The sequence below is a fragment of the Sorghum bicolor genome, chromosome 10, assembly GCF_000003195.3.
Source record: "Sorghum bicolor cultivar BTx623 chromosome 10, Sorghum_bicolor_NCBIv3, whole genome shotgun sequence".
NCBI lineage: Eukaryota > Viridiplantae > Streptophyta > Magnoliopsida > Poales > Poaceae > Sorghum > Sorghum bicolor.
Window position 1 is genome coordinate 16,600,736 of NC_012879.2, and position 24,084 is coordinate 16,624,819.

Here is a 24,084-nt window from a genome sequence, read left to right on the forward strand (position 1 = left end):
GATAAACAGCAGCTCAACCTTCCCATATCATACCCGTTAACAACTTAGACTACACATCAAGTTCTCTTCCCACAAGTTCAGGTTTAAAGCAAGCTTTAAATTATAACAGTTATGTCTAAACTAGAGAGAACTCAAATTTGAAAATTAGGCAGAGCAACTATTCATCATATCCATGCTAGAGTTTTATTTTTAAGATTCAGTTTAGCATAGCCACTTTATTTATTTATTAAACATACTCAGCAAAAGATATATATATATATATATAAGCACAAAATCTTTATTTGGTTTTTCATAGTTATGTATATTTTTATTTTAATATAGTATAAGTATATAGATAGATAGAAATACTTAGCGCGATAAATGGGGGTGCTCTCCCCCAAGCTGAATTTTGACGTAATTTTTTCTAATGTAGCTAGCAGGTAGCAGAGGTGTATTTGAAAGTCAGCGGTACCCTGACAGCGATTAGAATGTCCTCCGTCTGCTAGTCTCCCTGATTCTTGAATTTTGTGGAACTCAGATAGACAACAAAGCTTTGTGGAATTGATTAGTTGTCAGCATAAATATCTAGCCTTTATCATGTTGAGCCTCCTCAATAAATATTACTCTCTATTTTTATATTTTCATTTTATAGAGCAGAAAAAATATTTATTTTATTTTTATGCCACCACAGTGAATGTACATATGAGTTTTATGCCACTCGTACACTCACATGGGGCTTACAGTTTTTAACATTTTTATTTTCTTTTTAGGATAGTATAAACATGATTAACTAAGCAAACTATTTGAAATAATTGAAAAGAAAAGGTTAACTACCAAGTTTACCTCTTGGCAAGGCGTTTGGTATTTTTAAGTCCTCCGAACGGAACTCTTTGTTTCTCAGTCGTCCTGGAATTCGTTGGATGGCGTAGTCGGTGCTTCCAGCGGCGCCTCTTCTTCTCTCTCCACACCTGACTCGGTGCTACGGTCTTCTCAGGATCATCTTGTTCAAGTTGTATGTCTTCAGACCTTACCACTTCTCCTTCGTAGTCTGCCCATCCGTCCTTGATGATTTGCCTCCTCTGGTTGCGGTTGCGTCGTCTTCTTCTTGTCCTGACCTGCTTAGAATCTTCAACTATATAGTTAGGGTCAGTAAAATAGCGGCATACCTTCTCTGAGGGGAAGTGCATATGGACTTCTCCAGTTCCAATGTAGATGATTGCTTTAACGGTGCTGAGGAACGGTCTCCCAAGGATGATGGGTGGATAGTACTCATCTTCTCCCATGTCAATAACCTGAAAGTCTGTATGGACAAAATAATCGTCTATTTTGACCGGGACATTAGTTACTATTCCTTCAATCTTTCGGAATGTCTGATATGCCATCTGGAGCTGAATATATGTTGGTTTTAAGGGCATGGTTCCGAACAAGAGCCGATAGGTGACTGCAGCCATTATGTTGACGCCCGATCCAGTGTCGCAAAGTGTCTTGTAGAAGTTGTACCCATTGATGGAGCAATGGATGCTTGGCATTCTTGGGTCGTCCTTCTTGGTTAGAAACGGTGACTTAAGTCGACGATCTTGACCTCCTTGAACTGCAGTGACCATCTTAGCTGACTCGGTCCACACTTGCTTATTCCTGTTCCTCCTGTTGGTCCTCTTCCTTGGTTCATGTCAGGATTGCTCTGGGATTTGTGTAGTCTTGTTCTTGAAGAAAATGTCTCCTTCCTCCCTTAGATGTAGAAACTGATCTTAGCAGCACTAGCGTAGATGACAGCTCCCGAGATGTTCAGGAATGGCCTCCCTAAGATGACGGGTGCCCTCTCATCATTACCGATCTCTATCACCACGAAGTCTGCTGGAGAATATAAGGTACCAACTCGGACACAGAGGTTCTTCAATATTCCCTTGGGGAAACTTAAAGCCTGATCTGCAAACTGCAAACACATGGTTGTTTCTAATAAAGGATATGTAAAGAATTTTTCATAGAGTACCCTGGGCATAATGTTGACACTAGAGCCAAAGTCGCAGAGTGCTTGTGAGAAGTCCACCATGCCAATGGAGATCGGGATGACGGGGCGTCCTGGAACGCCTCTCTTGACCGACAAAAGGTCAGTAGTAACTTCAGTGACGGGGTTACTCCAGTAGTTACCTGTATCAAACATGTCTACAAGATTTGCAGATTCTAATCCTTCCGGTTATGATGGTATACCGGGGTTAGTAGCAGGAATAGCAGCAGCTATTTGATTTAACTGAGATTCAATTATTTTATTAAAGCTAATTTAATTCTTGATGGCAGTAGAGAAATTATCCATTCTATTATTTATATTTTCTAACATTTTATCATTAGATGCCAATTTCTTGGATAGGTTATCCATTAGCTATCCTTGATTAGACACTAACTCTCTCAGAGGTGGAAAAATATTATTATTGTTGTAAGAATTGTTACCTTGATAATTACCTGAGTAGTTAGGCCTCTGTTGATTCCAACCTTGATTTTGTTGAGGACGGTTGTAGTTGTTGTTGTTGTTGTTGATGTAGTTCACATCCTCAAGCATCTCAGGGCAGTGGTTGCCTGAGTGTCTAGTATCTCCACACTCCTCACAAGTCATGTGAGAGTCGTAGATGTGCATAACTTCTTTTTTATTTCCAGCTCTATCATCGAGCTTCTTCATGAGCAGGTCTAGCTTTGCAGACAACATGTCTACCTCCTTGAGTTGATGCATACCTCCACCTCTCTTGCATGCCTGGGTCCTTTCTTCATTATAGCCTTGGTTGGACGCCATCTTCTCCACAAGAGTTGTGGCTTGTGGTATGGTGAGTGATAGGAATGCTCCTCCAGCTGCAGCATCTATGGTCTCTCGGGCACTATTGTCGAGGTCATGATAAAACGTCTGCATTAGTAGCCAACTCTCCATTCCATGATGGGGACATTCTAGGATGTAGTCTTGGAAGTGCTCCCATGCTTCTGGAACGGATTCATCATGTTGTTGCTGAAAACTTGTAATTTCCCATGGAGAGCATTGGTCTTGCCCATGGGAAAGAACTTAGCCAGAAAGTTTGTGGAGCAAATTGCCCACGTAGTATTCTTCTCCTTTGTAGCGTAGAACCACTGCTTCGCTCTCCCTAACAGTGAGAATGGGAAGAGGCGAAGTAGTATAGCATCTCTGGGGACTCCTGATATGGTGAATGTGCTACAAATCTCCAGGAAGTGTTGGAGATGAGCACTAGCATCTTCGTGTGCCTTCCCACAGAACTGGTTGGATTGCACCATGTTGATAAGTCCAGGCTTGAGTTCAAAGTTGCCATCGATCTCTGTAGTAGGTCCAGTGCGGATGTTGTCCGTAGTGGGAGCTGAGAACTCATGGATCGATTTGTTCGCCATGACTTCGAATTCTGACGACAAGTTCCGGGTGAAACTTCGGTGATCTTCTTGATTGGATGAAGCTTCGTGCTAAAGTGTTGATGGTCTCTTCTTAAGCTTGGCTCTTGTTTTTCTGAATAACGCTTCGGGATTGTCAACAAAATTTCCTAGAAGATGTCTTCTATTCATACATTACCCTGCATAAAATAAAATAGAAAAATATCGGGGTAAAACTGTATGAGAGAATTGATAATCTCAATCATATTAGTAATGCGAATGATGACTCGAAATTCCATATTCATTCTTGATTAGTAATCAACCTTTCCCGGCAACGACGCTAAAAATGCTTGTTGGGCATTCTTAACGTCACTACCAAAAGTAGACTTAGTTTTCTAATTCAGATAACGGCGCCAAAAATGCCAAACCTATCCCTCATGCCACTTAAGCCAAGTTATCATCCCCAGCATGACATGAAAGACGCGGTATTGAAATATGCAATTGCTCTTCAGAATAAATAATAAATAACATCTGCAAGCGCACAGATTAATACCGATGTAGCATTTTAACCGGGAAGTATTCTAGGTATCGTTATTTATATTTTTACCACTGGAAAGGGATTGCTAAACATCAATGTTGATTATAGAATGGAATATAGAACTGAGTATCTATCATTGCATATATAATTGAGAGCATTTATCTATCTCTTTCATACAGGGATAAGTGTCACATAAAAGATAGATAAAGTATGAATGGTGACAAAAATAATTAATCTGATCAGCATAACTTAGCCACATAAAATAATGATAAGCACCTCAATAGATATTCTAGCAAGTCATTAGCATGGAATTAGGACGAACTACAAGAATACTTCCTAAGTTATTCTTAACTATAAAGTCTAGCATATCATAGTTAGTGCAATTATACTTGGAAATCATTGCGAGACAGGACTACGCCCATGCATAGTGATATTATTAAGGAATATGAGAAACATAGCAATCACTCCTCTGTAATAATGTTGCTCTGCCAGCCCTATACACCTGATGGGGGCTATATAAGAATCAACGGAGCTGTCACTACCACGAACTACCCCGCGATCCGGCACATAGGGTACAATCGCAGATAAATACGGTATAGGCACCACACCTACACAATACTTAACATTTACCCACTGGACACATGGATAAATGTTATACGATCCTAAACATATATATGAATCCAATCTAACTAAGCCAAGTATATTACTATGATAAACTAAGAACAATATAATTGCGAATATAAACAACTAGAGCAAAGTCATAATCAATATATTGAAGTAGAACAAAATCATATTCATAATATTGAAGAACAAAGATGAACAATTGAAGAACAATAGAGAATTACCAAGAATACTCTTGATAGATCCGGAAACCAATCGAAGATTGACTCCTTCTAGTTCTAATCCTATGTAACTATGCTAAACTAGAGATCTAATTGATGTGGTGGCTCTAGGGCTTGATCAGAGGCTTCTTCTCCCGAGATGGATAATGAATTAGGGTTCAGAGGTCCTCTCCTCTAGGGGCCAGGGGGTCTACTTATATAGTCCTTCCAAGTGAATGTGGGCCATTGGATCAAACCAACATTAATCACACGGTTTTCCTTGATCCTTTAGGTCGGTGGAGCATGATCCGCGAAGTTGAATGTGATTGGCTGCAGAGGCAGGGTGGGCGCCCTGCCCCCGAGCCCGTCCGGTCTTCCGTTCGTTCCCGTGGCTTCTGGACTCTTCTAAATGTCGGATAATTGTGTGGCACGTTAATATCTCTATGTAAACCCGACGTGTGGGCCTTTCTTCCATATTTCCTGATAACCCCCTGCAGAAATAGACAAACACCAAAAATCGTGGAATTCTGTCAGATAAAACCCTAGGTCTGGATGTCGGTTGCGTTTGAATCCTTTTCTTTGTTTATTTGCTGATTATATTTGATACTTAAGCACCGTCAACAGTGGTGACAACTCTGTTGATTTTTATATAGTCCCCCTCCCGTGTATAGGGCAGGCAGAGCAGCATTATTACAGGGGAGTAATTGCTATGTTTCTCATCTTCCTTGATAATATCACTATGCATGGGCATAATCTTGTGTCTCAGAATGATTGCCAAGTATAATTGCACTAACTATGATATGCTAGACTTTATAGTTAAGAATAACTTAGGAAATATTCTTGTAGTTCATCCTAATTCCATGCTAATGACTTGCTAGAATATCTGTTGAGGTGCTTATCATTATCATATGTGGCTAGTTATGCTGATCAGAATAGTTATCTTTGTCACCATTCATATTTTATCTATATTTTATGTGACACTTGCGCCTGTATTGATGAGATAGATGAATGCTCTCTATTACACATGCAATGATACTGAGTTCCATATTTCATTCCATCATTATTAGTAATCCCTTTCCAGTGGTAAAAATATAAATAACGATACCTGAAATACTTCCCGGTTAAAATGCTACATCGGTATTAATCTGTACGCTTGCAGATCTCATTTATTATTTATCTAGATGAGCAATTGCATATTTCAGTACCGCATCTCTCATGTCATGATGGGGATGACAACTTGGCTTATGTGGCATGAGGGATAGGTTCGGTATTTTTGGCGCTATTATCAGAAATAGAAAACTAAATCTACTTTTGGTAATAATGTTAAGAATATCCAACACAGTACTATCCCTTTCAGCACTCCTAATAGCATAGTACCGCTCCTTTTATTTTTTTGCATTGATGTATTTTCTAGATGGCTTGGCCGTGTTGACATTATTTTAAAAAATGTAACCGACAACTAGCGCAAAGAACATAAGACCAATGTAAGGGGGGTGTTTGGCTCACTTCCACACTTTGCCAGCCAAAGCTATGGCACGCCACAGAGGGGAGGCAACTATTTAGTTCACCTTTAAGTTGAGATAGGCACATACTTTCATAGTAGAAATTTACGCTAAGGCGTCATGGACATATTCTCCGCCACAAGTCTTCGATGACACCACAACTGAGTGGCTGGTGTGCGCTATGAATCAAGCAACCTATGCCATTGATGCTATTGATTTTGACATTCTGTAGACCTCCTTAAAGCTTCATTAGTAAAAAGGACAAATCAACCCCAAAGCACATCTAGGGTTGGAGGGGTGTACCGATGGAGGGCAGTGTCATTGCAGGGGCAGCGGCCTGCTCATCACACCACCGAAGGGAGGGGCCACCGACACCACCGAAGGGGCGCGCCGCTAGGGTTTTACCTCCAAATTATCATAAGATAATTAATAATATCTAAACTTTTTTTAGAAAGTTTTTAAAACTCACATGACAACATGGTTTTGGGGTCTTATACATATTGTTCAAATATGGATGCATATCTCACAACTTATGTAACTATGTAAGAGATACATCTATTTATGAATAATATATAGTGCAACGTTGTTAATATGATTTGAAAATTTTATGGTAAGATAATACAACCATATTACGATCTCATGCCAAATTTTAGAATTTTTAGACACCTTTAAGATATTATTGTTTTTTTTCAGACGGAGTCACCTACCTATAAGCATTTCCTTGGCTACCAACCTCCATGGAAATTCAATAACACTCAAGAAAATGATAGTTTACTTGAAGGTTTAGTATAACAGCCAAGAAAATAGGTATTTTCCTTAGCGGTTGAGAATAACACTCAAGAAAATAGTAATTTTCTTGACCTGTTTTTAATTACACTCAAGGAAATTAGTCATTTCCTTGGTGGTGATTGAAAACTGCCAAGGAAACACCTATATTCCTTGGTGGTTTACATAAACCTCCAAGAAATATACGGTTCCTTGAGTGTTGAGTACCACCGCCAAGGAAACTGTCATTTCCTTGGCGGTTTGATTTAGCCGTCCAGAAAATTTGGAGTCGCCAAGGCAACCATCAAAGCTCTTGCTCAGGAGGGACCCTTCAGGGCAAGTACGTTGATGGGTCACCCTAGGTTGGCAAGCAAGCCTAGGGCATTCTCCTTGGTTGCCAGATCAAGCAATGAACAACAACATAGAGGGCAGAAGAGATTAGGGCAAAGAGAGATAGGGAGTAGATTAGTTTTTTTATGAGTGTGGCCTTGTGGGTGTTGGACATCTCAATCAGTCATGCCCCTTATATTTACATGGAAGGGGTGGTCTTATCTCGTAAGTGGTGAAAATCCCTTGCAAAACACATGAAAATAGAACTCAATTTTGGACTGGCCTGTCAAACCCGGTTAGCCACCCTCTGCACGATGAAGCCTTCTTGAGAGCATACTTCTTTCATTCTGACTCCAAGCTGGATGTTCTATATATGTTTTTTTTTATCATTAGAGGAACTTAATGGTGAAGTCTATTATGCATTTTAAGAACTTTACCAAACGCGGCCAAGCCGGTTTTCTGAAAAATCTGGAATCATCCACCGTTGGACAATTTCGGTCGTCAATGCATGATCCTTAATTACAAATAAGTTCTCTGGGGTGCCATTGCTACGGTGCTATGTCCCATCTTGCATGGTTTCAGCTTATTTTATTTGAATATATGATCAATGACTCTTGTTTGGCAGTTAAAATAGATACAACTATGATGTGGTTTCACACATGCGTGTGTTCCCACTGTCAGGAGAGAGATTTGGACATTCTTATGTAAGGCATTTTTTAAGAATATATTCCATTCAGCCAGCTGGGGTGGAATTACTTGTGTATTGTGACAAGCCCTTTGTGCGAAAGCTATGGACATGGAAAGTAAATAAAATTCCTTTTGTATTAGTAAAGCCTCTTCTACAGTTAGAGAAGGACCAGAAAAAAAAACAGTGGGCCATGGTTAGAATTCTGAATACGCTACTATTACGACCTGTTGGTTCTCCTTGCTAAATTTTAGCTAGCTAAACTTGTCACTTTAGTAGCTAAAGTTCCAAACACATTGACTAAAAGAAGCTAAAATAGTTTTGTTCAATTAGTCACTCAAGAGTAGCTAAAATAATTTTAGCTAGCTAAAATTTAGCAAGAGAAATCAAACAGATCCGACATATGTTGGTTTTTTTATGTGGAAACGGTCTTCCGCCTCTACCATTGTGCAATGAGTTTTGATGAATTGGCTGTATTCGTTTTTTTCGAAGCTTTCATTTTTTTGTGCGTAACCTAGTTATTTGTTTAGTTCTCATGCATGGCATATAAAATGATCCCGACACACGGCTGGGCTGATGCCTCGTGTCCGAAAATTTTCCTAGCTACCTGTATGTATCTCGGAGCCTAGCTAGCTAAACTTCTTTATTTGAAACTGGGACAATACCTCGAGTCTCAACAACACAAATATCGTAAAACAAAAGAAAATTAAAGAGACATGCACAAGTAGCACCCAACACGGCAGGCAGCTTGCTAGCTCGATCTATATCGCTCGGATTAGGTACGTGCTAGAGAGAAGCCGTGAGCTGTTTACCCGTAGTGCTGCTATATATAGAGATCGAGGAGGAACGGAGCAGCTAATATCCCCCGCAAAGCACAGCTAGCACACAGGGAGGAGGAGTCGAGATCGAGGCCATGAGCTTCGCAGCAGCCGTACAGTTCTGGGAGGAGTGGCAGCTGCGCATCCTAGTCCTATGCAGCCTCTTCCTTCAATACTTCCTCTTCATCGCCGCAGCCTTGCGTAAGCGTTGTGTGCCTGCCTGGTTCAAATTCTTAACCTGGCTCGCCTACCTAGGCAGCGATGCCATCGCTATCTACGCACTTGCCACCCTATTCAACCGTCACAAAAGCCAAGAATGGTTATCCACGCACCGCAGTAGCGCTAGCTTGCAGGTTTTGTGGGCACCCATACTTTTGTTGCACCTTGGTGGGCAAGATGGCATAACCGCCTATAACATTGAAGACAACGAGCTGTGGAGGCGGCATGTCCTAACTGCCATGTCTCAGGTAGCTATAGCTACACAACTAGTACCATCAAATATATTATTTTCTAATTATTCAATTTCAGATTATATAATTAAGTAGTACTCCCCTCCATCCAAAATTGTAAGTCATTTCAAAAATCTTGGAGAGTCAAAGTATTTTCAAGTTTTACCAAAATTATAAAGAGAAATAGTAAAATTTGTAACATAAAGTGAGTATACCAAAATATACTTAGTTGGTATCATAATAATTATTATTTTATCATATAAATTTGGTCAAACTTAGGATAGCTTACAATTTGGGATTGACGGAGTAGATTGGAAGTTTCTATATTTTCTTTCTCTCTTCATTTTTCTTAACACAAAACCCACAGATAATCTGTAAGCCATATCTGGCCATCACGGTGAACTACGAAAAGTATGTACTCGCTCTGCAATGAAATATAACAGAGTTGGTTTTGTCCTGAGTAAAACTATGTAATTTTGACCAAGTTTATTACAGAAGAAAAGAAAAATATGTAGGACATCAAATTATTTTATCTGGATATAAAGTATGAATAAATTTATTTTAATAATATACCTCATTGATGTGTGGCAGATGTTAGTATTTCTATAAATATTATCACACTGAACATAGTTTGACTTGGGACAAACTTGGATCCCATATATTTTAGGACGAAGGGTGCTCATGTTTATTTGGTATATATGCTCAATTTAGATATATATTTAATTTGGGGAACATTTTAGTTTATGTTAATAGAAAAATACATGGGTAATTTGGATGCAAATTGATGGGGTTACTTGATTTTATATTATATTTTATAATAGCAAATATGGATAATTTAAATGCAACTATAGGAGTTACTATATAAATTATCCTTCTTAATGATTAAGGTTTGTAGTTTAGATACAGATATGGAGGGCTATTTACGTTTTTTTATATGGCTCAAGTGTATAATTTTTTAAGAAAACATAATAGACCCAAGGGTTGCCATTCTCTATGAACCAAACGAATTAAGGGCCAAACAGTTCTAAATACTATGTTATATTTCTTTGATGTGTGTCTAGACAGGTTGTAATTTTGTTTTTCTTTCTTTCTTTGTTGCTAGTTGTTGTTGGTCTTGGTTAACTTCTGGCTAACCATGGAACCTCTCGGAGTCATTTGGCTCCCTCTTCCTTTAATATTTTAATGCCACCAGGGGGCTTTGCCCCACGGTTTTTGTTCAAAAAGAGTTGACATAACTTAAGCTTTGGTGTCAACCAAATACATAATAAATACCAATTGAGGTGCAATGCAAATGTTAACAACACATATCTTAATATTTCGCAAAGCCTGCGAATCAATCCTTGCAAGATGCATTATGAAAAAATGCCAAATCCTAGAAAAATATATATCCACATCTTTTTATGACACCATGACTATACATTTTTGTGTTTCACCTTTGATCATATTAGTTGCTACAGTTTTTTTATCTATATGCTAAGTCGAAACTCTTAACATTATTGATTATCATGTTGAGAAAATCCTTTTATTTTATTAAAAAAATAGTTTCTAGATCCTATACTACACTCTTAGCTACCACAATGGCGAAAACAGCCATTTCGGTCTGAACCTATTCACTCAAGATGTTGAGTTTATTTACCATATCAAAAAGTTATATGTGTATTAGTATTTTTTTTGAAGAATATAGAGTTTTAGGAACTAAATTACTATTATAAATATGTCATATTAGAAGTCAAAATTTACACACTTAAATAAAGTAACAACTTGTAAAATATTATTGTTGTGGAGAATCAATACAATATAATTAAAATTTTAATACTGACACTGATATGTGGATTGTTAAGGAGATATTTATTTAAAAAAATAAACATGTATCTTGCTGTATGCATGTTTACTTTGTCTACATGGAGGGCATGAAGCATTTTCTTTATGGTTCTTGAGTTATTTTCTATAGTGGCTTATATTGGTATTTAGACATAGATTAGTGGGTTATTTAAATTTGCGCTGGAAGAACAAAGGAGGGTAATCTAGATACAAATTAAAAGAATTACTTTATATCATCTTTCATAAATGATATAGATGTGGGTAATTGAAAAGAAAATTTAAGGGGCTACTTTGCTTTATCTTTAACGATGGTAGAGTGATTTAGATGCAAGTTTATGTGTTATTCTTAAATTATCTTTTATAATGGCGAGAATTTAGAATCAAATCTAGAGGTTAATTTATGTATTTTTATAATGGCAGAGGTGGATCTACTATAAATATTTATATTTTTATATATAGTTTACTTTTTTAAACATAGTAGATGCTACTAGTGTCTCTGTATATTAACTCGATTAAATTTAAGGCATATAGTTTAATAACTTAGGACAAACTCAAAGGTCCTTATATATTAATTTATTTAATTAAGGATACACAGACAGTGCGTGTTTGCTCACTTGTCCTTCACCACTGTGTCAGATTACTGTAGCCATCTACGTGTTCCACAAGTCATGGTCAGGGGAGAAGAGACTATTGAAGGCTGCAATATTGATCTTCGTTCCCGGTATTCTCAAATGCTTTGAGAAGCCATTCTCTCTCAAGAATGCTAGCATCCACAGCATTGCTGCGAGCACCTTCAACACCAACAGGACGACATGGGTGAGTAGGTTGTTGCAAGAAGACAGCACGGAGGGCAACGTTGAGGAGATCAATTCGCTGGACGCCTATGTGAAATCTGCATCCACGTACGTTCAGCGCCGGCAATATGGAAGCGAAATGAGTGTGAGTAATAAGCCCTACAACCTATTCGTAGACATGGCTTTCTCTTACTCTGATCGGCTTAAGAATCTAGAGTACATAATGCAAAGCAAAAACAAAGTGCATCTTCGGCTGCGGTCCCGCCTCTCCAACACCTTCGATCGCCTCTACACCAAGCACGAAGTGACCAGTGGTATCAACATCTGTGACATGACCTGCAAACGTTATTGGGGTAATGAGCTACGGAGTGTGGTTGTGTGTCTGTCGTTTGCGGCCGTTGCGCTCTTCCACAAGAGCCAAGATCACCTACACTTTGCTGTGCTGCACCGCCGCCCTGGAGTTCATTATATCCGACATCAAGCCGTACGTTGATTGCTTCGAGAAATTATACGTGACATGGCCTGACCATGTTGCCCAGTACAACCTCCTATGGTACTTGGCCCGCAACAGGAAACACAGGAGCCTGCGGATCTGCAGGGACTACATCGACGAAATCTGGTGCATGAAGCCGTGCCGGTCTTCCAGGGACATCACCGAGCTCGTCTTCGACCATGTCGTCGTCCATGGGTGGACGGAGAACATCAACGACGCGGCCACCTTCCATGAGTTCAACAACAACCGGGGCCAGCTGGCTATCCAGCGCGAGGGCTGCACTGGGGCTATGCCGCTGGAGAGCCTGCGAAGGCCATTCGACGAGAGCTTGATCCTCTGGCATCTCGCCACGGATTTCTGCTTCTTCGACGTCGACGCCGCGGGCAAGTCAGCTTCCTGCGGCCATGGAGATGGAGGCGTCGACGCCCGGCGCCGCAGGAGCAGGATGATCTCCAACTACATGGCCTACTTACTGTTTGCCAACCCAGAGATGCTGATGCCCGGCTCCAGGCGGAGCCTGCTCAAGGACGCCTACAAGGAGCTCGAGAAAATGGCCGGGAACAAGGACAACGACAGCAACTCACCACCAAATCCAAGTGGGACGACAGCACCCACACAGAAGAAGAAGAAGGAGGAGGAAGTGGAGTCACTGCTGGACGAGCAAGGGATGATTGCCTCTCAGATCATGCAGAAGCTCCACGGCGCCAACGGTTCAGATTTGGTTCTTGATGCCTGGGTCCTCGCCAAGGAGCTCAAGGAATTTGCCAACGACAAGAAACAGGATTACATCACAGAGCAGAGGACAAGGAACGAGAAGATGAACGATCTCAAGGAGGCCATGGATTCGGCCAAGAACAAGGCAGACGAACTCATAGAGGGTAGTAAGGATACTTCCATGATGAAGGAAAAAATGGAAGACGCCAAGAAGGACGCAGAGGAGTTCATCAAGCTGGAGAAAAAGAAGAAGCTGACGGAGAAGGAGGAGGAGAGGCTCACTCAGCTCGTGGAAAGCGCCAAGAACAAGGTAGTGGAGTTCATCAACATGGAGAACAAAAAGAAGCAGACGAAGCAGGAGCAGAACAAGGCAGATGAGTCCATCAAGAACGACGAAATGAAGGTAGAGGAGCCCACCGAGAACGAGCAAAACAACGCGGAGAGCTCAAAGGCAATGGAGGAAGAGAAGCAGAAGGAGATGCAAATTGCAAAGGATTTCTCTAACAGTGCACAGGCGGTCATCGAGGAGATCGACAAGAAGAAGATGAAGCAGCTCACGGAGGTCGTGGATAATAGGAATGTTATAACCAACGAGGAGGAGCTGCTCATGATTCGAGCAAGAGAGTACGAGGATGATAAGATGTGGACGGTGATCGAGGGCGTGTGGGTGGAGATGCTTTGCTTCTCTGCTGGAAGGTGCCGAGGTTTTCTGCATGCCAAGAGCCTAGGCAAGGGTGGGGAGTACCTCTCCTACGTCTGGATGCTCCTGTCCTACCTTGGCATAGAGACACTGGCGCAGAGGCTGCAGAGGACGGAGCTGCACGTGCAGGGAGACATGGGTCTCACCCGCCCGAAGGCGTCGGCTGCATCTGAGAGGAAGATGCCAACAACCAGCAACGACAATAATGTTTGACTGACCAACGGTGCGCTATGACCTATATATGGAGCAGTGGAACGAGGTCCATCTGCCGTCCTGGTTTCCTTTAATTAATTTAATTAATTTTCTGCACCACTTTTGTTTGCCCAATCTATCTAAAAGAACATTGTAATACTTTCTTGTAACATATTTGTCAACTCGTTCCAATGAAATTTCATATTGTATTCCTTCCTAAAAAATTTCATATTGTAATATAAAATAGTGTGTTACAGACTTTAGTTGTAACACAAAACACTTCTTTTATACAGAAGCATGTTACTGTCAACAATGATAGTAACATAAAATTAATGTTACAAGCAAACATTTTCTTTTTTTTGGTTTTGAGTCTAACAAAAAGACTGTGGCAGCCAGAAAAAGTTAAACCAAATTTGTCTCAATGTTATAAAATGCAAGGAAAGGCCACAAAAGAAGGCATTTCAGTATGGCCTTTAAATAATATTTGAGGCAATATGAAATAAGTGCCATCACAAATGAAATAGGAAATTTGAAAACAGCTTCCAATGTGTGTTTTGTGGTCATATTTAGAATATCATGAACCATCATCTATAATGTGAATTCTCAAAGAGTTCGGCAATTAAAAAGTGTATGCTCTCCAAATTCACGACCACGCATCCATCATACTTTAGGCTTGAACCAGGTGAGTACTAGGGATGCCACATGACAATAGTAACCTGCATTCCAGAAAAAGGAAATAATCTAAGAATTTTTCTATACTTTAATTAGGAAAACAATAATAAAGCTTCTAAAACTAATACAGATTCAATATATGTCATGCTTGACTAATTATGACTAATGGGTTAATATAGATGTAGCTATATATTGACCAAAAATGAACTAGAGTCACAACATGAGCAATGGCCTCCAATGTCTCTCTAGTCCATTCATGTGCCCCCTTAAAATTAGAGAAAAAAGAAACATGGTTAACGTTGAGATCACCTACAATTGTTGATTTCATTATACATTTTGAGTATCATATCATACAGGTATAACTTATACTGTACAATAGTACCAAGTAAAAACTCCTACAGTCACCAATGAAGCAATGCATCTCGTGTGGCCTACTGGCCCATTTAAAACTCCAGCACCAAGTAAGGTCTCATGCCATGTTAGCAGCCGATGCTCCTCTCTAATGTCTGTTTAGCACTATGTGCCGTTTGGCCATATGGACCTTTGCCAGCTCGGTCCGATGCCCACCCAAGGGCACCACTAGCTCATGTTTTCAACCCTTTTTTCAAATGTGCCAACTCCAAACGTCACTAGTACAGAGAGATACTATACAGGCGGTTCGCAACCCCTTTGTACAGGCGGATTGACGAACCACTAGTGGCTATAGGCATGTGCAAATAAATGTTTCCACAGGCGGTTAACTGAGAACCGCCTGTAGAAATGCATTTTTACAGGCGGTTCGGTTATGTGAACCGCCTGTAGAAATCAATTTCTACAGGCGATTCTCATAAACACACCGTCTGTGGTAAGATTTTCCAATTTAACCCAATTTTCAAATTTTCCCTGCAGACCCTATTTTTAATATTATATATATATAATATATATATATATATTATATACATTAATATTGAAACTATGTTAGGCTAGAGGATTCAACCAATGCAACATGCAATATATTTATATAAACCATTACTTTGTACATAAAATTATATTAATTACAAACATCACACATCAAAGTTTTTTGTTTACACACATATGAGGTTTCACATCTAAAACCTCTGCTCTAATAACCCGATCGAGATAACTTTAGCCTACTAATATCTCTTAGCGCTCTAAACTCAGGCTTTGCTAGGATGCTAGTCGGATCGTGATATTTCCCTTCGGTGGGAATGGCTTCTTTCAAGAGGAAAGTGCAGAGGTCCTCAACTATGTTGTATAGAACACCTTGAGTCATGCTCTTTGCCTTTTCCAACTCATGTTGCTTCGGAGGAAGTTAGAAACATCATAAATTTATAGTTCATAACACATGCTTAGCAACAAAAAATGACACAATTATATAAACGACTATTAGAGCATTACCTTAAAAGGGTTATTTACATATCTTCCGGTCTCTCTCATAAACTTGCAGACGTAGAATCCACAGTGGACCGATCCGACTGGTTGCTTATGGCACTGATGTATGACGAAAAAGTGGATATTTATTAGTTGCAACATCGTCATATGCATATTATATTTATAAAAGACAGCTTGTGATATTTTGATACGTACCGGCCATTTATAAAATAATCTCAATGGTTGCCCCGGTTCTGATGAATCGCACCTTCCACCTTTGATCTTATAATACCTATAGGCCCTATAGTATCAAATACACAATCCTCAAGTTATTCTGAAACTCTTATAAAAGTAGGTATGAATATTTAATTTACTCAGCTTACCGTTCCAAGTGTGTAATGAATTTTGCATAACTTGAAGGATCATAGTCTGCAGAGTCTAGGACTAGCACACGTCCTAGACTAGGATTAATGAGGAGGCAGATCCAGTGGTCCCTGAGAGAATCAAATTTATGATGCAAGTGCCCATTGAAATTACTAATACGATGATGAATACAAACTGACACTTACCCAAAGTAGTATGGAGCCACAACACATTCTCGATCTTGATACTTGAGCAGTGCCAAGGCTATGTAGAGGTCGTACTTACATTCATAATCTAGTCGATTTTCATCTATTATCTTATTACGCTCAGCGGGATCCAAACCTTGTAAGGAGTTGTGTTTGTCTCCGATTCTGAAGTTATGTTGCTCCTCGCATATCTTTATCGGGCTCAGATACGCAACCCTTTTACTAGCAAACCTATCCGGATCCGAACCGTACCGTATCTCTTGTTGTTCAAAATTCATTCTGCAATGAGCACTTGTATGTTAGATGTTGAAAATTGATGCAACTCATGAATAATAACATAAGATAGTACGAGTGACACTTACAATGCAAACACGGTTACCAGCTGCACGTCTAGTCTCCGGAGGTTCATCATTAGCCACATGTCCTCGAAGGTAACGATTGTCTTTGTACGCTCACTGTTGAATGCTTTTGGTGGTATAATCACATTGATCATGTCAATGCCTACAGAACCTGCTCTCATATACCAGTCATGCATCCTTTTTATACTAGCTGGGATCTTTTTGAGTTTGTCCCAACTAAGTAGTGGTCTGCCTGGCTCATATTTAGTAGGGACAAATTTGTAATCATCCTTCGTTGGTGGCCTGATATTGACAATACGTGTTTCAAAGCTTTTCGACCCCTCCTTCTCATGCTCTGCCAAGTCAACAAGTTTCTAAGTGCGGTTCCTTGCAATTCCGGACATAAATAGGGCCGTACCAGCGGCCTTCTTAGCACCGATACGTTGTATATCCTCTCGTCATGTTGAACGCATGCCTAACACTTAGTTGGCCGGATAAGTCGTTCCGACCACGAAGCCTTTGAGTCAACTCAGGCCGGGCACGCCGTTCTGTTTGAGTGCGCACCCCGGTTGGTAGTAAGTATGTGCGGGGAGTCAATGGCGTAAGCCCAAGGTGCCAGGTTAGAGTCTTGACCCTGGCAGATTGTCGTCTCTGGAGGTGCGGCGCTGATCAGACCCACGAATTGGTTCTGAGTTGTGCTAAAGGTGACCTAAGGCTGCTCTTGCAAAGTACATCTGGTTGAGTGCTAGGAATACCCCTCCAGCTAGATAGAAATCGATTCGAGTCGCCGTCTCTCCCGGATAGTGTGTAATACCCGATTTTAAGGACAAAACTAGATATACACTATATATGAGTTTTAGAAGTCAAATCTCACATATAGCTACAAATAAGGGGTAATATCGAAAGACAATGCATAAATATATAACGTACTTAGTATAAAAGATATAACCTTTGATAACATACAGCGGATAGACAACTCCAAAACTTCGGGTATTAACTTCTCTCTACAGGATCCAACTGACTGGTTGATCACAAGCCTAACACATCTCCTGAAGTGTGGGGGAAATAGAAAAAGGGAGTCCATGTGGAACTCCACAAGTATAGTAACTAGATTGTATAGCTCCCACAATCTCATGATCAATGTGACATAAGTAATGTAAAGCTTTAAACAATAAATATGAGCATATTAACACACAAGAATCATCACCCTTAATGTAGATGTCCCCAAGGCCGCTCCTGACCGTGAGCTCGGCTAGTATACTAGTTTTTAACCCTCTGCAGAGGTTGCACATCTTTACCCATGAGTCATGATTTACCCTTTCGCCCGAGGTAGCTAATCTCTTAACCCCTTCCATGGGAGGTCGGCAGGGATCACTATGAAGTCTTTCAAAGGTTCGTCTAACAAGTTAGGGCCGCTTGGTTTCATTAGTCAGTCCGTATGATTCACCCGCAGGAATCCACGGTCTACTATTCCCCAATTGCGCCACAACGGGTAACCGCTAACGAGCTAGAAAAGTTACTCATACTTAACTAAAGCCAGAGCCATTATAGCCCTCATGGTTGCACTGTTATCCCGGGTGATCACGTACAGACAAATCATCAAGTTGCTAAAAAATCATTTTTATCGTTTATTACTTAACATTAATCTAGCCACACGATCATGGTCACAGAAATAAAACCCAAATGCTATACTTGCCTCGATCCAAATGCTCTTGTTGATCTTGCTAGCTGCCAAAACTCTGATCTTGATCACTGAAGTACTCTTGTGCACCACGAATTGTTCACCGTCTAAACTCGATCATCGATCACACAAACAATCGAAGAAAACATACATGAAACAAACAAGGCTACAATTAGAACAGTACACCAAGCATATGAAAACAGTATGAAAAGTTTGTAAAACAATTCTACGCATCGCTACGATCTCACAGACGTAAAGATCACGAAAATCGGAGTTAAAACGTAGAAGATATGATTTTTCTAAGATTTTATATAGAAAAACAATTAATTAAATAGTACCACGAATTTAAAAAGTTTGAAAACAGTGAGATAATATTTTTAACATGTAGAGCTCGTAAATACGAACCTAACGCAATTTGAATGGACCAATTCGGATTTAAAATGAACGTTTTATGGCCTATAGAAACTCAGTGGCAATTTAGTAATTACTAAAAACGTATTATGAGCTAAGCCGTGATGGTTTACGCTTTCAAAACAAGAAAACGCATTCCACGTATACGCTTTGGACCGTGGGTTCAAAAAGCAAAAACAGGGAGGGCTCTTTAACAAAAATCCCCGCACAGGGGTATGTTCTAATCCTGGACGTTGATCGGTGAATGGACGGCTGTGAGAGAGTTGGGGTGATCTAGCCGGCCGGCGGCGGGTCCAGACGGCGGCGCCATGGCCGTAGTAGAGCAAAGCTCGCCGGAGTTCAGCGAATAGGTGTTTTAGTGCACGATTCGACGAACCAAAAGCACGGGAAGGTAGAGGAGGGGACCGCGAACTTACCCAGGGCACCGATCGAAGGCGGAAAGGACTGGGAGGTGGTCGGCCACGCGAGGCTGCGGCGGCGGCTCCCTGCACAAGTTCGGCGTTGATGTGTGAATAAAAGAACGGAGTAGAGCGTTAGGGGAGGATCTCGAAGCCTTCGTTACCTCGATGTGAGGCTCGGCAAGGGCTCGAATTTGAATATATGGCGGTGAGGGTCGAGTTCCACGGTGGCGACAAACTCCGACCCGGGGAGATCCAAACCTCGGTATTTTTGGCGGCTAGGGCGTCACACAAAGTTCCAGAGGAAAATAAAATTGCCAAGGGGTGCCAAGGGAGCTTATAGAGGCAGGGAAGATCCCCCTGCGGGATCAATCCCATGGAAAACGGGATTTGGGTGCCACCGGGGTCGAGTCCGACTCGAAAACGGTAGGTGGGAGACGACTGCCCAGTGGGCCCCACCTGTCGGCGACTCTAAACACGGGGCCGAGCTGTCAGTCAGAAGGAATGAGGGGGAAGGGAGGGTCTGGCGCGCGCGGTTTGGGCCTCGTACTGGGCCGAGGCGAGGGGGAGAGGAGAAGGGGGTGCGCTGGGCCGCGCAGAGGGAGGCCAGGCCTCTAGGCCGGATTCCAGGAAGAGGTGAGGGTTTCCTTTTCTTTCTTTTTTTTTCAAAGCCTATTTCAAATCAATTTGAAAACCATTTTAAAGTGAGTTGGAATTATTTTGAAATTTGGTATCAAATCACCCAGCAAACAAAAGATGAATTCTCTAGCATGAATGCACATTCAGGTTACTAAATCCTATAATGAATTTTAATTTAATAAAAATATTATTTTTCCTATGTTTTATGAGCACAAAAATACCAAATTAAATTAAATTCTCCTATTTTAAATACTTGCAAACTTTAGGGTGTTACATAGTGAGAACTTGACTTGAGCAGCGGTAGCGTAGAAATCACTAAATGAACTTGATGGTTATGTTGAGAATAATGATAGCTATGTGATAATCTAGATATGGTTATTATTGTGTTGCTTAATAATCAAGTGGTTGCTTAAAACAGGTGCTAACCTAGTGAATAGCTCTTGAAGTAATTAACTTGCTGCTAATAAGGAGGTAAATGTGTTACTTTAAACTAAAGCTTTTATGCAAAATGTGAGTCAAACCAGCCCACAAATATGAGCCTTACATATTCTTTGGTGTCACTTTATTTCTAGTTTATGACGGGTAAGTCTAGCTGAGTACATTCTCGTACTCAGAGTTTTATCTACCCTTGTTGCAGATGACATCGCGTATCATGGTTACTGCGCTAATTATCAACATCCGACAGCGGAAGAAGAGTAGATCTGGGGCAAGACCAATTCTAGTTGCTTTACTTATGCTTTTGTTGGGTTGACCGCAAGACTGGCATGTAACAAGACTACGTGTGTGTGATGTTTCAAAACTACTTTGCTCGCTATCGAACATGTGTTGTAATAAATTTACTTGAACTCCGATGGATGTAAAACTATGTTCTATGTTCAATGTCTGTAATCTGTGATGGAGATGCTTGACCATGTACGATCTTGGTTGTATGTTGGTTGAATCGAGATCTTTTGAGGTTTCGTCGGACTACCGGGTTTATATGGGTTCAAGTCCATTGGCTCGACTGCTTTCGTGGTCGTTAATTCACTTGAATTCTTATAAATTGGATGGTTTTGTTACAGTTTTCATGAATATTTAAATTTGATGATTTTTTTCTCGCGTTATAATGCACGGGCATGTTTGCTAGTATACAATAATGCGTGATTTAGTATATCTACCACCATGGAATGAATTTACAACAATAGCATACATCAAAATGATTAACATATACATATGTTTACATTTTTTTTAATTCTAGTAGGCGATGATTATTCTTTAGTTGACAATGTAGCATTTCTTCCTGATTTCACCGTCAACACCGGTGATCACGCCGACGTTGCCCATCTTGATCATGGACTCGCTGAAGTCCTTAAAGAACACATCATCAAACTTGCCGGTGGCAATACGCTCGACGTAGTCCCTAGTGGCGGCGTCGGTGAGGAGCGCGGCGTCAGACTGGAAGAGCCCCCTGCGCTTGGCGACGTGGCGGTAGTAGCTGGTGTCGAAGGTCTTGTAGCTGCCAGGATCCATCTCCGAGAGCGTAGCCTTGTCGTCGATGCTCCTGCAGCGCGTCCTCAGCCGGTCGGCGTATTCGGTGTCCAGGGATGGGTCTGCATTGTAGGCGCTGCTGAAGTTGTAGAGCCGGCCGGCGTAAGACTGGCAGTGCGCCGTGCCGAGGGTGTGGCCGCCGGAGAGGACAACTAGGTCCTTGCTATCGAGTCCTTTCGAGGCAAAAATTTTGGTGAGCAGTGGTATGTCTCCGTAGGCCGGAGGTAGCTGGTCAGCCGCCTCAGTCGCAGTGGACACCCTGCCGTCTCGCCTCCCGAGCGCGACCGGCCAGAAGGGGCCCTTGGCCAGCACAACGGCGTCGCGGGCCATGAGGGTGAGAACGTCGGCGCAGGAAACCGTGTTGGGGCAGGCAGCTTCGAGCTTGGCCTTCACCCTCTCTACAGAACCGAAGCCTCGCAGGCTCCTGTTCGGAATGGCGTCCATCTCTGCCACGTTGGCCGCAGTAGTGTTGAGCAGCACAGACGCGTCACAACCCTGCAGTCATTCGACGTTGCATGATTATGTACCTCTGTAATTTAAAAAGAGTTCCACGCTGTCATTACTAATTGGAAACGTCACTCAGAAAAGCAAATTTACCCTGACGAAGCAGTCGTGGAAATGAAGCCTGAGGAGGGGGCCAGCAAGGCTGGGTGCAGCCGAGATGATCTTCTCCATCTCCGCGCGAACGATCGCCTCGACGTTCGGGCACGTCTTGCTGTAGTAGCCGAGCTCCAGCTGAGCCACCACCTGTGAGCTACCTGCGAAGAGGAGGAAGGCCACAGGCAGTAGCAGAACTGCACAAAACTGAATCGTCATGGATCGACCCATATTATGCACACAAGGATAGAATGTATGGCAGGGCAAGTATGTACTGTATTCCTACTTATCAAGTGACTAAGGCTAGAATGTTGGGTGGGTTTGCGTTGTCGTTGCATCTCCCCGTATTTATAGAGGTGCCGGCTACATGTAGTTGAGTACGCTGTAGGTTGACAACCTGTGTTTACGCTAACAAGTCACACATGCATGTTCTAACTTCCCTGTCATCATAATTCCTATGTAAACAAATGCACGCCATGATTTGAGGCGTTGACAACAGCGACAAGTGTACAGGTCAATACAAAACAAATGAAGAACATAAACGGCGTTGGGAAAGCCCAGTTCATGTATGGCCGCGTCCACGAACGTAACATGCATGATATGGACCTAGTGTATTGACTATCAACTCTAAACACCTCAAACAGCAGTGTGAGACACGCCAATTATTCGTGGCCGTTTACTATAATCGAGGGATTATAATTATATATATGCATAAGTATGCATTAACAGGGTACCATTCCATGTGCTTGCCAAATGATTTGGTATTTTCTTGGTCTCAAAACATGACCTGCGGTGAATGGTCTGCCTAAGTCCGGCTCCTTATCTTGTGTGGGCACAACCTCTATTTGTAGTTTTAGTTTTTGGGTATATGTCCCTAAAGTTTACATATAGGAGGTTCAGATCGATTTGGACAAGCTTTTATAAATAGCCTATGTACCATGCCAAAACCCATCAAATTGAGCTAGGGTTTTTGCCTTTTCTCACTGCTATGCTGCCACCATAGTTTCTCCATCTCAAGCACCTACGTACACTAGCAATCAGGAGAGCAAGTCTCTAAAACCCTCATCCTGCACTCAGAGAGAGGACAAAAAAGGTTATTTTCGTGAGACTGGTCCCAACCTCCATGATGGCTTGTCTTCCAAAGGCTACATCAGGACTCCTCTATTGTCACATCCGGGTTTCCAAAGAAGACCAAGTACTCACTATATGTGTGCCTAGGATGTCCACATGACACATATAGCAACAGAAATGGAAATTATCAAAAAACAATGCTTTATTATATATTGAAACATAGTTACAACAAGACTTACAACTATTACAAAAACATAGCAGAAACTACTTTATATCTTCTGTTTGAGTCTCCATACTCCATAGGGACAGTTGACTCGGGGTACACTTGCCCAATACTCCCAGAACGTTTTAGGGAACTCCACCTTTGAATCACCATCTGGTACCCATTTGGGATTTTTGATTGTGAATGTAAAGCAAGTGTAAGCGCACCATACTCAACAAGTATAACATGAGGGGATGCAAGGCTCAAAAGGCTAGACACAGTTGACTGCGGTAAGCATTTTTAGTTAGTCATATTTTATCAATTAAACCTATGTCGCTAGGTTATGCTTAAGCTCCCAAGGTGAGAAGTCTAATTAAAATCAACATTGCTCATCATCCAAACCATCCATAGAACCAACTCACTCAAAAAGGATCCAGGCCACTCATGATTGTGAGCACGGCTGATATATCAGCTTAATAACTCTGCAGAGCTTGTACACTTTCACAATGAGTCGTGTTATCCATATGCCCAAGGTGATCAGCCTCTTGACCCACTTCCAAGGTAAGTCGGCAGGGTTCACATGAAGCCTTTCGAAAGTTCCCCTAACAAGTTAGTAGCCGCTAGGTTTCAGTGGCAAGTGTGCAAAGGTG

At 41.4% G+C, this 24,084-nt stretch overlaps 1 protein-coding gene across 1 annotated transcript; it reads right to left on the minus strand.

Moving 5' to 3' along the window:
- On the minus strand, nt 21,165–22,469 carry LOC8076455 (peroxidase 1). The gene is made up of 2 exons (XM_002438255.2): nt 22,162–22,469; nt 21,165–22,059 (listed from the first exon to the last, which is right to left on the minus strand). Exons 1-2 carry the CDS (start codon nt 22,390–22,392, stop codon nt 21,292–21,294), a joined length of 999 nt encoding a protein of 332 aa, XP_002438300.1. The 5' UTR covers nt 22,393–22,469; the 3' UTR covers nt 21,165–21,291.

What these genes read in the sequence shown, in the direction of transcription:
- LOC8076455 (XM_002438255.2), bottom strand. Translation starts at nt 22,392, where the DNA reads ATGGGTCGATCCATGACGATTCAGTTTTGTGCAGTTCTGCTACTGCCT. An exon ending in TCCACGACTGCTTCGTCAGG is followed by an intron (nt 22,060 to 22,161) that starts GTAAATTTGCTT and finishes GAATGACTGCAG; the next exon opens with GGTTGTGACGCGTCTGTGCT.